At 40.6% G+C, this 12,094-nt stretch overlaps 1 protein-coding gene across 2 annotated transcripts; it reads left to right on the top strand.

Annotated features, from left to right (window-relative positions):
• The first annotated feature begins 1,547 nt into the window (after nt 1-1,547).
• tymp (thymidine phosphorylase) lies at nt 1,548-12,051 on the top strand. 2 transcript variants are annotated; one of them, XM_005475788.3, is made up of 11 exons: nt 1,548-1,802; nt 5,036-5,096; nt 6,531-6,650; nt 6,723-6,925; nt 7,206-7,304; nt 8,254-8,383; nt 8,713-8,831; nt 9,056-9,218; nt 10,441-10,668; nt 11,246-11,386; nt 11,456-12,051. In XM_005475788.3, exons 1-11 carry the CDS (start codon nt 1,797-1,799, stop codon nt 11,614-11,616), a joined length of 1,431 nt encoding a protein of 476 aa, XP_005475845.1. In that variant the 5' UTR covers nt 1,548-1,796; the 3' UTR covers nt 11,617-12,051. The 2 variants fall into 2 exon arrangements, with proteins under 2 accessions (XP_005475845.1, XP_005475844.1); XM_005475787.3 differs by having other exon boundaries at nt 6,528-6,650.
• The last annotated feature ends 43 nt before the right edge of the window (nt 12,052-12,094 follow it).

Below are 12,094 nucleotides of genomic sequence, written 5' to 3'. Positions count from 1 at the left end.
CTCACGGCCTTCACGTGTGCTTCTTTCACAGGTTTATGACCTCAGACCTTCTCTGGCCACTAAAGTGTGAAGTCGAGTTAATGACTGATGAGTTTCACCTCAGATGTGCACTGATGATGATTTACTACCCGGCTTCATATTAAAACAAACACTAAACCTGAAGTATTTGAGAAGTTCAAACTGTTTACAGCTGAATAATGAAAGGACCAAACTTTATAACAAAGTCCATTAACAGAAGATTTGATGTCATGATTTTATCCTGTCTTTCCTGTGATGACGCATCTCTGCTGTAGCTTCCTGCACTCTGCCTGGACATCTTCCCCTTTCTTCACTCCTTCCCTTTATTTAACTAATAGTAAACATTTAAAAATCATCTGACATGAAAACGTCATGTGGTTAGCTAGCCAGCTGTCAAAAAGTAGCTATATCTTGATTTATAGAAAATATGAAGTGTAGTTATGAGTAACTCCATGGCTACGACTTACTGTGATGTCAGCACAGCTCCATGACCTTTTTACTCTCACCTGAACAATAGGTGTGACATCAGGGAAGATTCAGGTTTCCGGTCATGTGACTGTTAACCATGTGACATTAACTTGTTTGCTATTTTGAAATGTATAATGCTGTCTCAATGGTCTGAGAGATTCATAACCACTGGTAAATAGGAACACTAGGAAAAATGTGGTTGCTGGCAGTCGAAATGCTGCAGTCACCTTTCATTTGCATGGAAGACGCCAACTTGTCTGCAAACACTTGCCAACTGCTCACCAAGCAGCAGTGAAGCTGTGAAAAGAAAAACACAAACTGCAAATGGACACCGTTCTCCTTCAAAGTACAAGCTGAGCCTTTTGAAACGTTTACATTAAAGCCAAATGTTCTCAGTTTCTGGTTTACATCAAACTTTTTCCACATTTTATACCAGTCTGTGAACAGTTGGTGAGTGTTTGCAGGCAGGTTGGTGGCTCACATGCACTTACAGGAATCTGTAGCAGTGTGCTAGCAAACAAAGCTATCACAGGAGATTTTTTGTGACCCTGTTTGGGACTGACTTAACAATGACTGCCAGCAACCTCCAGCAACAACTTGCCAACCAGTCAGGGAAACCTCATGCCCAGAGGTTACCAGATGTTATGGACTGCTCTCTCAGCCTGTGTGACTGGGGCCTCACTCAGTGATAAACCTGTGTTTGTCGCTCATTTAGTGTTAAAAGCCTTCTCCTACTCTAAATACACCAATAATAACACACAAAAGACTAAACTTCCCACTGAAACTTTTTCAAACTAACCTAAAAGTAAAGTTTTTAAAAGCTTAAAGTGGCACTGAAAGGAGTAAAGTCACTACAACAAACTAAAACTAAAGAAATACCGGCAGTGACTCTAACTGCAGTGAGGGTCACATTATTTGTCAGACAAGTGCATTAAAAACTCTCCAAAACACACCAACAGCTACAGCCATCCACCTGCCAGTGCTCCAGTAATGCAACCCTTAAACCTTAATACGGTTTAATCAGGTGAGTTATAAACCTGCGCGTCTCATAGAGTGAAACCTAATGCTGTGAGCTCGCGAGACTCCCAGTGCCAGATCTGAGATTCAAAACATTTACATTTAAACAAACAGTTGTCAGCAACCTAAAGCAAACACACACCATTCAGCGCGGAGGAAGATTTCACCGATAGATCTTTGACAGGTGCGTCATGGACGAACCCGACAAAGAACCGGATAACCTGACCAAGCGGTCCAACACAACGAGAAAAACCGACTCATAAACGGATACCGAGGACCTACTCACACCCGACATGCAGGCAAGTGTGTTAGAATCCAACAACAAAAAGCTGGATGTTCTAGCCATGTTTCACCAGGAGATCAAAGATTTAAATTCAGCTTCCCCTGCGACCGGAGCGCGCACCGGGGAGGGAGCGCGGATCCAGTTGACGCAGCTTCATTCAACAACTAAACTGTTTTACCTTAGTGAAACAGTGAAAGATGAGTGTCGGTACATTACCGGCGGTCAGTTTGTGGGTTACAACAGAAAATGACGCATTTATTGTTCGCACGTGTTGTCGGACGGGATTATTTCAACAACCCGAGGACGTTTGCCCGAACAACCGCGTCTGTGTAAACTCCATCCATTCGCTTCCGCTTATCGATTCAAATTAACTTTGACGCTGAGTATACTACGTTCTCAAACCAGACGTGTCCATGTATGATGCACATACATACGTGCCGAAATTCACTTTCTTTGTGTGGTGCCTTTAACTTTCTTTGAATGGGCGCGGTATTCGTTCACAGGCGAAAAGCGCAACAATTCTGGAATATGTCACAAAATGAAAGGTAGACATTCTCCTCCAGCAGGAAGCATCTACAAAAATCAGAAGAAAGATACAGGCTCTAATTTAATCTGAGCTTTTCAGCTTGTTAAAATAGAGAGGTGCGTCTATCTTGGTACATTTGCTCTGATAGACCCAGAAGGTCGATATATTATTCTTAACTATTTCAAATAATATTTTTATAATCGTCGATCTGTGTGCTCCTAATAATGATGGTCCAGCTTTTTTAAATACAACTTTCTGTCATATATCTGATCTTACTGCAAACTCAGTAAGATGGAGGAGATTTCAACACTGTATTAAACCTTTGAGCGCTCCAGTAATTCAGCTAATATAGCACATTTACAGTTTGCCAGAATAATAAAGGAATATATAGAAGATTTTGGTGATTGTGATGTCTGGAGACTCAGAAATTAAACAAACAGGAATTACACTTTTCTTCTCTTCTGTATATCAATCTTTTTATTGAATAGATTTTTTCCCTTACAAGTAATTCTGTCATTGAAAAAACATCTTCTAGAATACACCCTATTCACAGCATGCACCCATATCCCTGACTTCTAAGAAAAACGATAAAATAAGACTTTATTGATCCCGCGGTGGGGAAATTTGTGCGTTACCACAGCTCAATAATCTCATAAAGTTTAATATCTTCCTTTTAATGGATTCAGAATTTGACAAATTTAGAAAGGAAATTTAGACAGGAAAGTGGAACATAAAGTAGAACATGATATTGAGGAAAAACTTAAATATCTAACAAGCAAATATGCAACAAATCCAATGAAACAAACATGGAAAGAACTGCAAAATGTTAAATTACAGCTAGATGACATTTTATAAAAAAAAACAGAATCTCTCCTACAGCGAATGCAACAATAAATCAAGTAAATTTCTAGCAAATCAACTCCAGCATAACAAAGAAAAATCACCCACAACAACAATCAGAGATTTTCCTGGACAGTACACACAATCACCACAGGAAATCAATAATACTTTAACTTTTACCGTTATTTATATTCTGCTGAAAATAAACCTAATAACCTCTATCTGCCAGGGACTTACACTGTGCCCTAAACCAAATGCCTAATGGCAGGTTTCCCTGCTCAATTTCTTAAACATTTCTGTCTTCATAACTGGCACAGAAATAAAAAGAAACCCAACATTTTAATCCCTCCCCACGGCATCAATAAAATAATTACTAAAAACAGAAAAAGACCCTACTCTTCATCTGACGACCAGCCTTCGTCACTAATTAATACCGACATTAAAGTTATTCCTAAAGCACTTGCATCTAGTTTAGAAACAGTTCTGCCCTCAATAAATCATAATGACCAGACAGGATTCATCAAAGGCTCACGTTCTACCAATAATATTAGCAGACTGCTCAACCCCATTAGCCTGGCACCAATGGTCATGTTGCTACATTCAGGACTTTTGGCTTGAAACCACTCAAAAAGTTTCCTCCATCTTGGGTTGCAGAATCCAATTATGTCCTCATTTGTGCTTACTCAGTGACATAACCTCAACTGTGATTGGGCCAGCTGTGTTTACAAATGTACAAGTATGGGGCCCAGCTGTTCCAGGTCATCGGTTGCTTTCTGCGCCTCTGGAGTCTCCTTGGGTGGATCCTCTGGGCTGTGCCACGTTTGTGATGGAGGGCTCCTGGGCTTTATCTATTCTGCTGATGTGGGCGAGCTTGATGGGAGTGCTGTTGCTGGTAATTGATAGTAAAAATAGTATAGTAGCTCCGCTCACCCTTTCTTTTCTAAGACTCCCCCAGAAAATCAATAAATGAACCTGAACAGCTGATATGAAGGGAGAAATTAGCTTCAGCAGCCAGCTTCAAGTGGCCATTAGAGGAACTGCAGTTTTTGGCATCGACACAAATAAAAGACCGATCACACACACTGAACTCTTCAGACCATGCAGACGAGAATTCAAAAGAATGAAAACTCCCACAGCTGGTGATGAATCCTAACGAGAAACACATCGTCACAGTTACTTCAGTTAAAAGTGTTGAAATTGATGAGCTGAGCTCATGTAAGGAAGCTGAAAGAGGAAATATGAGCAACATCCATCAGGACGAGTGTCTTCTAAACTAATAATGTGTACATGCCTGGGTTTAGACAAAAGACAGAGACAGAATAATCCATTTAAACTCTTCTTAATGTCCACCTTTTAATTACTTGATCAAAACTCATATTTGAAGTTCTGCATTTCAATTTTTTAAAACAATTAGTGTCACTCATGGTTACAACAGGCAGGAAAAAAAATCCATGCTCCTTGTGAAGGAAATGAAAGTTTAAAATGAAGAAACAAACGTCCAGAGACAGTTATTACAGTTAAACTAAACTTAAAATACCTTTAGTTATTCTGAACTTCTCGTAACTCGCACATACTTTCATATCTTCACAGCACATACAGAAAATGTTCAGAACAAAACTAAAAGCAAAGTATTTAAAATAGTAAAAGCTGAAGGAAAAGGAGCAAACAAACTGAAACCGAAATACAAGAGGACCCGTCTGAACCGATAACAGCCGCCTGCACGTGACACACAAATAAACCGATCGTCTGTAAACACACAGCACATGAACTTCACTTAGTGGGGACATTTGTCAGCTTTTTTTTTTTCTCTGAATGAGCAAATCAGACGTCAAAGGTTAGTGGCTCACTCACTTTCCTCTCCCTGCTCTCCTATTGGCTGACAGACTCACTTTATGAAGGACCGCGGGGTCGATGCCACTTCACAGACTGCAAACACCAGACCAGGTACTGTACTCTGACTCTGTCTTACTATCATAACAGGGATGTTTTCCTCTTCTTCAGAGCTGAACTGTTAAATTTTACCTGTGGTTAGAGGTCGGTATGGTTAACAGAAAGTCTGCAGGGGCTGAGTGGATTAAGGCTGTTTGTTAATAAGTTTTTAAAGTGTTCGTTATCGTTCCTGTTGTTGTTTTAGGGTTTAAACAGATGCGCTGATTGGTTGGTGGATTTGAGAATTCGGAAGGTCGAGAATGGCAGGTGGAGACAATAAAACCAAAAGCAAGTCACAGGCTTTATTTTGCTAATTAGGTGCTAAACACATGTATTATTATTGTTCTCTTGCCTATAACGTGATGATTAGTGATGTCTCCCTGATGTTGCTGTGTGATACGAATAAGGAGCTGAATGTTTAAAGTGACTAAAACCTTTGCACAGCACTGAACTTTCACCAGCAGAGCCACCTCTGACTTTATGAGTCCAACAATAAACCAGAGTCATGGCAGTACTGGTCCTTCGAGTCACAGAGGGTGTATAAAAGATTTACAGCTGGCTAAAAAATAATGATAACATCAAAAATAACAAAACTCACTAGCTATTATTTTTTTTCTGCCTTTGCAAAAGAAGTGAGTCTGTGAAAGATTTTTTGCTGGGGGAGCTAGATGCTCATCCTGATGTTGTTTCTGCTGAGTCCATTTGTAGCTGCTGCACACACACACACACTTGCCATCGTCCTGCTGCGCTGTTAATCTGTGTTGCACCAGAGGCTGGCTGTGTGGTAAGCATTTCGATTACAAAGAGGAGAACTGCTGCAGAGGAAGCAGAGGTGATGTATGAAACAGCTTTATGTAGTCACAGGACAGGCGGCTTTCCATCAGCTTCTTCAGAAAGATGATGCAGAGGAACAGGGCGTGTGACGGGCTGTTTTACACAATTAGTGCTGAGTCCTGCTGCTAAAAACAGATTTAGTGGAATTCAATTTCTAATATTCTAATTGTGCAAGTTTTAAGTTTTATTCCTGAAAAGAATTGTTTTTTGTTGCTTTTTTACTTTATATACTATTTTTTATTACTTAATTGTCAATTAATTATATAAAATTTGACCTTTTTAATCTTTTAGTGAAGTCAGTAACAGAAACTCTCCATGTTGATATATTTGTCTTTATAAAACGAGAAAGATGATGTGGCAGCTCGAACAGATTGATTCCTGTTTTAATGCCTTAATTCAAACTGTGTTGCCTTCACAGTACTGCTAAGAGGTAAATCTACTTTCCTCCTTTGTTTGTGTCTCAGTTTTTTTTTTGGCCCTGTCTTTTAAAATCCAGAGAAAAAGGAAAAACAAGTACACAGGAAAGAACAATGATTAATAAAACCAGATCCTGGTCACTGAATGGTTGAAAAATTTTAGGTCTAAACAGACTTGTAATGTTTTTACTTCTAGCAGACATGCTAACAATCCCAGATCTGATCAGGAAGAAGAGGGATGGAGGACAGTTAAGTGATGACGAGATCAAAGCCTTCATCCAGGCCGTTAAAGAGAAAACCATTCAGGACTCTCAGATAGGTACAAACCATCTGACGCGCATTCATACTTCCTCCTTTGCATCTTTAACGTCTCCCCCTCTTTGTATTTAAGGGGCCATGCTGATGGCTATTTGGCTGAATGGGATGGTCTCCGTGGAGATTAAGGCCCTGACCCGAGAGATGATGTCATCGGGAGAAGTGATGGAATGGCCCGATGAGTGGAAAAATTTCATGGTGGACAAACACTCGACTGGCGGGGTGGGAGATAAAGTCAGTCTGGTGTTAGCACCAGCGCTAGCTGCCTGCGGCTGTAAGGTATAGACTTTAACGATGAAATCTGATTGGTTAAAAATTTAAAGTGAACCCATTCTGTTCATGCCCAGCTGGTCTACACTAGATTTACATGATTAATATTATTTTAGACTGGGACTCAGTGCAGCCCCCTGGTTCTATTTAAGATCCTCCCCTTTTAAACAAACTTCTTCTGATTGGTTACCCCCTCATTAGTAGAAGGTTTACTTGGGTGGGTGTGTCTTCTTTTCCTCACACCCTGAGATTACCATATTAGGAACATTAATTCACTCCATGTCCACAGGTTCCTATGATCAGTGGGCGGGGCTTGGCTCATACAGGAGGAACTCTGGATAAACTGGAATCAATTCCAGGATTCAAAGTGGAGCAATCAAGAGAGCAGGTGAAGCGAGCTGTTCCTTCAGGAAGTAAATCATTCAGTGTGTAATGTTGGTGAATTACAAACTGTCCAGGCTCACTTATACTTACATATAGTTTTAATTTTTAATAAATGTCAGCAAAATGTTACTCTGGGGGAAAAACACACTGAAACACATTGCACCCCCTGGTGGGCCATGAGAGTACTGCATGTGAGCCACATGAAGTCAATTACAATAAATATACTTAAAAATAATCTTTTTTGATATGAAATATTTTGATTTTATGAGGGAAATAACCACTGCTCCCAGAGTGGGCAGTTCAATTTGTCAACTACCAATGAGAGCCAAGGATACTGCTGACTCACATAACAGAGTTGCCTAGGCAATTAGACCCTGGAATAACTTCTGTGTCGCCTCTTTAGGCTCACGTGATGATCTGTGATTAAGTTAGATTAAAAGTTTGGGCTCTAAAGATTTTCTGTTGACTAGAGACTGTATATAATGGATGGATATAGCCATAGTGACAAACACTGCATACTGCAACATTGCATGCTCATTGGCTAACCTCTTGTCAGTCACACATCATTGGCCATCCAATGATGGCCATTTTGATGGCCTCTTTTTTTATTATTCAAGAGTCGAATCTATTGACTGACACAATTTACTCAGCAGGAAAGAATTTCCTAATAGGCAAAATAAAGTAAGTCTCTTCTGTCTAACCACCAGAAGAGTCGCCCCCTGCTGGCTCTTAAAAACAATGCACGGTAAAACAGATGAAACTATGGACTGGGGAAAGGAGGACACTGACATCTTTATTGAAATTTGTTAATTAATTCTGATGGTAACTCTTGTGATAAGGGTAAAAAAACAGATAATTAAATATTTAAATTCATAAATAAATAAAACTACATACGGATAATAAAGAGTGATAAATACTCAAAGTCAATTTCTGATTCAGCTGTTCTTCTCCAGATCCTGGAGATCCTGGACTCAGTGGGCTGTTGCATTGTGGGTCAGACAGAGACTTTGGTTCCTGCAGATCGAGTCCTGTACGCTCTGCGAGACATCACCGGCACTGTGGACAGTTTACCTCTCATTACTAGTAAATATTGTGAATAGTGCTTCAAGGCCTGAAAACCCTTTTTTTTTTTTTTTATTGTTTTGTTTTGAGAAACCTAAGCTTTTTCTACCCTAACACACGGGCGGAGAGGATTTAGACTTTCCCTACGTGATGTGTGAGCCCAGTCAGCCTTCGGGGGAACATAAGTTTGAGCGGTTCTAAAGCAGCATGCCCATTAAAACCGATGAGAAGAAAAACATCCAGATGTTTTGATACCCACGCAAAACTGGAGTCCAGCACCTGGCCGGATTTTGGCGTGGATATCCGTGTTTTTTCTAATCAGCTTACAGCCGTCTGTGCTGTTTCTGCAGGTTCTATCATCTCAAAGAAAGGAGCCGAGTCTCTGTCTGCTTTGGTGCTGGATGTCAAGTTTGGACGAGCTGCCGTGTGCAAAGACCTGGAAAGTGCTACAGAACTAGCTCAGATGCTAGTGAGTACAACAACAATTCAAATATTTCACCATAAAACAGGGTGGGAAGTGCTTTAATGTGAAACATCTGTACAGGGAGCAACACAACAATGAACCACAGGAGAGATAATATTGGGATTAATTACAGGCTATTTTAATGGTTTATGGAGCAGCGTCTAACTCCACAGCACATTACTGGCAAAGCTGACCTCAAATTTGGATTTCGCGGTTTATTTTTCTTTCAGGTGGAGGCAGGAAACGGTCTGGGCATACGTACAGCAGCCGTGCTCAGCGGCATGAACGGTTCGATCGGTCGATGTGTGGGAAACAGCGTGGAGGTGATCGAATCTCTGGAGACGCTGAAGGGAAACGGACCCGATGACCTGATGGAGCTGGTCACGACTCAGGGTGATGACGTCACTCAGCAGCTCTCGTCTGTCAGGGTTTGATCACCAAAGTAACAACGTGTCTTATACGAGGCATTAAAAAGGTCCTGAAACCCAAAAGAACACCACTTTATTAGGCACACCTGTGGCCATTTTATTAGAGACACGTACCCTGTGGTCAGTTTATTAGGACCACCTGTGGCTCTCTAAATGCAGGAAGCATCTGAGCCATTTCAAAGTGGCAACTGGTTTTATTAGGACACCCATGGCCACTTTATTAAGTACACCTGCTGTCTAATAACGTTGCAGCATCTGCCTTTTTTTAACCAGCCTGTTTACCTCTTTTTAGCAGCAGGCCAGATAATTTGCAGTGTCGAGTTAATATTAAAGATTATGGATAAATAAAATGTATCTTATCTTCATTCTTCTCCTAGCTCTATATAGTTTTAAATATTGCACTCCATACAGATGCCCACAGGTTAAGAAAAAGAAAATTATTATTTTACACAGTATGCAGCTCCTCAGTTCACCTCCCGTCTCTTTAAGGTCCTCTTCCCTAAAAGCCTACTTTGTTCTGACTGATCAGTTTCTGGCAGTCTACCGAGGAGCAGCACCCAATGCTTGTGAGCTGTACTGCTTGTATTTTGTGGACTTTTTACCCACAGGAACTACTGCGACATAATTCTTTATCGTTTTTTTAAAACTCTGAACTTGTTTAATATCGCAGATCCGCGTTAACTTGCTAACGGGGATTTGCCACGTTAATGAGGTTATGGCGTTAACCTTGTATTAACGAGATTAACGCTGACAGAACTAATCTAAACCTGTAACTTTCTTTATACAGGAAAATAAAATTAGAAAACGCAGAACAGCCTCTCCTTTGTGAATATAAGAGACATGACAAGAATCTCATTGTTACCTTTGTTATAGAATCCTAGTGAATATTACCCTTAGATGAGATAACCAGTTCTATAATGATGATAATAATGTTTTTGCTATAGCTAATAAGAAAAATAGACCACTTAGGTTTAAAATTAAAAAAACACACTCAATTCTGAAATTCTGACAGCTGTAAAAACATCATAAAACCACTGCATGCACACCTTTACAGACAACAACTTGCTTTAACTTTAGTCTGTTTTTAATTTTATTTAATTTTACACTGGTGTAAAAATTTCCCTTTAGGTACATTTAAAAAAGAAACCATGATAATTATTTAAAATTTGTTTTGTCTGTGTTTGTAGGCGGGTTGTTGCTCGTGATGACTGGTCTGGTGTCTGACCTATCAGAGGGCAGAAAGCAGATTTCCGAAGCTGTGGTTGGTGGAGCAGCGCTGTCAAAGTTCCAGGCCATGATGGAGGCTCAGGGCGTGAACAGCGACACAGCTCAGCGGTTGTGCACCACCAACACAGATTACTACAGCGTCCTGAGAAAAGCGAAGCATCAGCTGGAACTGAAAGCTCCTGCGGACGGTAAAGCCAATAAAATGCCTCCATTCACTGCTGATGCGTTCAAAGACACACTCAGGAAATATGAACTACCTGCACTTACAAAGAAAATTCATCATGTTTAGGAATCTAAAGAAACTAACAAACACAGCTATCTTTGGTGACACAGGAACTTTTATGCTGAAGTTCAGGTTGTTACACAGTTTGTGATTATAGTTACATTTGGGGTTTTAAGATAATTTGTTACCAACAGAAATTAGACAAGAACTGCACTGAAAATCAGTGGCAGGAGGTCTGATGTAGAGATGAATTCAAATGTGAACATTTTGGTTTAAATAGTCAATATGAACAAAAAGAGGTACAACAGTGAGGGTCTGCAGCCATCAGTAAAACACAGTGAAGGCTCAGTCATGGTTTGGGGCTACATTTCAGCCAGTGCTGCTGTGGATGTTGTCAATACTGATGGAAATATGAACACAGAAAAGTACAGTCAGAGTTTGATCCACAATGTAATCCCAACACATGCACTTGCATACGTGTACCTACATATGTGAGCCCTCGTATTTGATAACATGTATTTTTACTGTCTGTCTTCCTGCAGGTATCGTTTTGGAGATTGACGGTTTGGTTTTAGCTCAGGTGCTTCACAGATTGGGTGCGGGGCGATCAAAGGCTGGAGAGCCTGTCAATCACAGCGTGGGGGCGGTGCTACTGGTGTCTATAGGTCAGAGGGTCACAAAAGGTAAGAGGCTGTTGTTGCTCCTGCTGATGGTGTGAGGGACATCCTCCTGATGGAGTCATGTGTTTTCAGGCGTCTCGTGGCTGCGGCTCCATTATGAGGATCCGGCGCTGACCCCAGACCAGAGGAATCACCTGGAGAGCGCCCTGACTGTGGGAACAGACCAAAAAATACAAACACAACAGAAATGCACTTTGGTGGAAAAGATACTACCTAAGAAATACGCATATTAATACTTTTAAGTTGTAGAGTTTAAGGATGCGCAGTGGTGAGCACGTAGCTGATCTTTTAATCGGCTCAGCAGGAAGCGGCAGCATCAGAGACTGACGGACCGGTGAGGTCATGGCAGCAGCTTTCACATTGTTCCTACAGGCAGATTAAACTTGTTACCTCAGTTTATCTGGTCTTCAGGTGATTTTATCCAGCTGTTTTTAACCATTAAGCTTTCCTCGCCATGGCCCTCACGTAAAACTTCAGTATTTATCGATCTGTCACTTCATTGATATCAGTGTTACTCACACCTTTAGTGTTCGCGCCATCTTTCCACCATCTATTTCCTCCCCGCTCTCAGACGTGTGACTGATGTAAGGATTCATTTAGAATTGTCATGTTATTGCTGGCTCTGCAGATCTTTCATTTAAATAAAAATCGCTTCTTGAAGAACTGAATCTTGGTTGTGGCATATTTTATCTCAGAAGCTATTCGATTTTT

The sequence above is a fragment of the Oreochromis niloticus genome, linkage group LG17, assembly GCF_001858045.2.
Source record: "Oreochromis niloticus isolate F11D_XX linkage group LG17, O_niloticus_UMD_NMBU, whole genome shotgun sequence".
Classification (NCBI taxonomy): domain Eukaryota; kingdom Metazoa; phylum Chordata; class Actinopteri; order Cichliformes; family Cichlidae; genus Oreochromis; species Oreochromis niloticus.
Note: the sequence above shows the minus strand (reverse complement) of the source record. Positions and strands in the feature narration are given on the sequence as shown.

Bases quoted from the DNA above. Each gene is read 5' to 3' on its own strand.
- tymp (XM_005475787.3), top strand. The intron at 6,651-6,722 runs GTACAAACCATC...TTTGTATTTAAG, and splicing joins CATTCAGGACTCTCAGATAG to GGGCCATGCTGATGGCTATT. The intron at 6,926-7,205 runs GTATAGACTTTA...CCATGTCCACAG, and splicing joins TAGCTGCCTGCGGCTGTAAG to GTTCCTATGATCAGTGGGCG.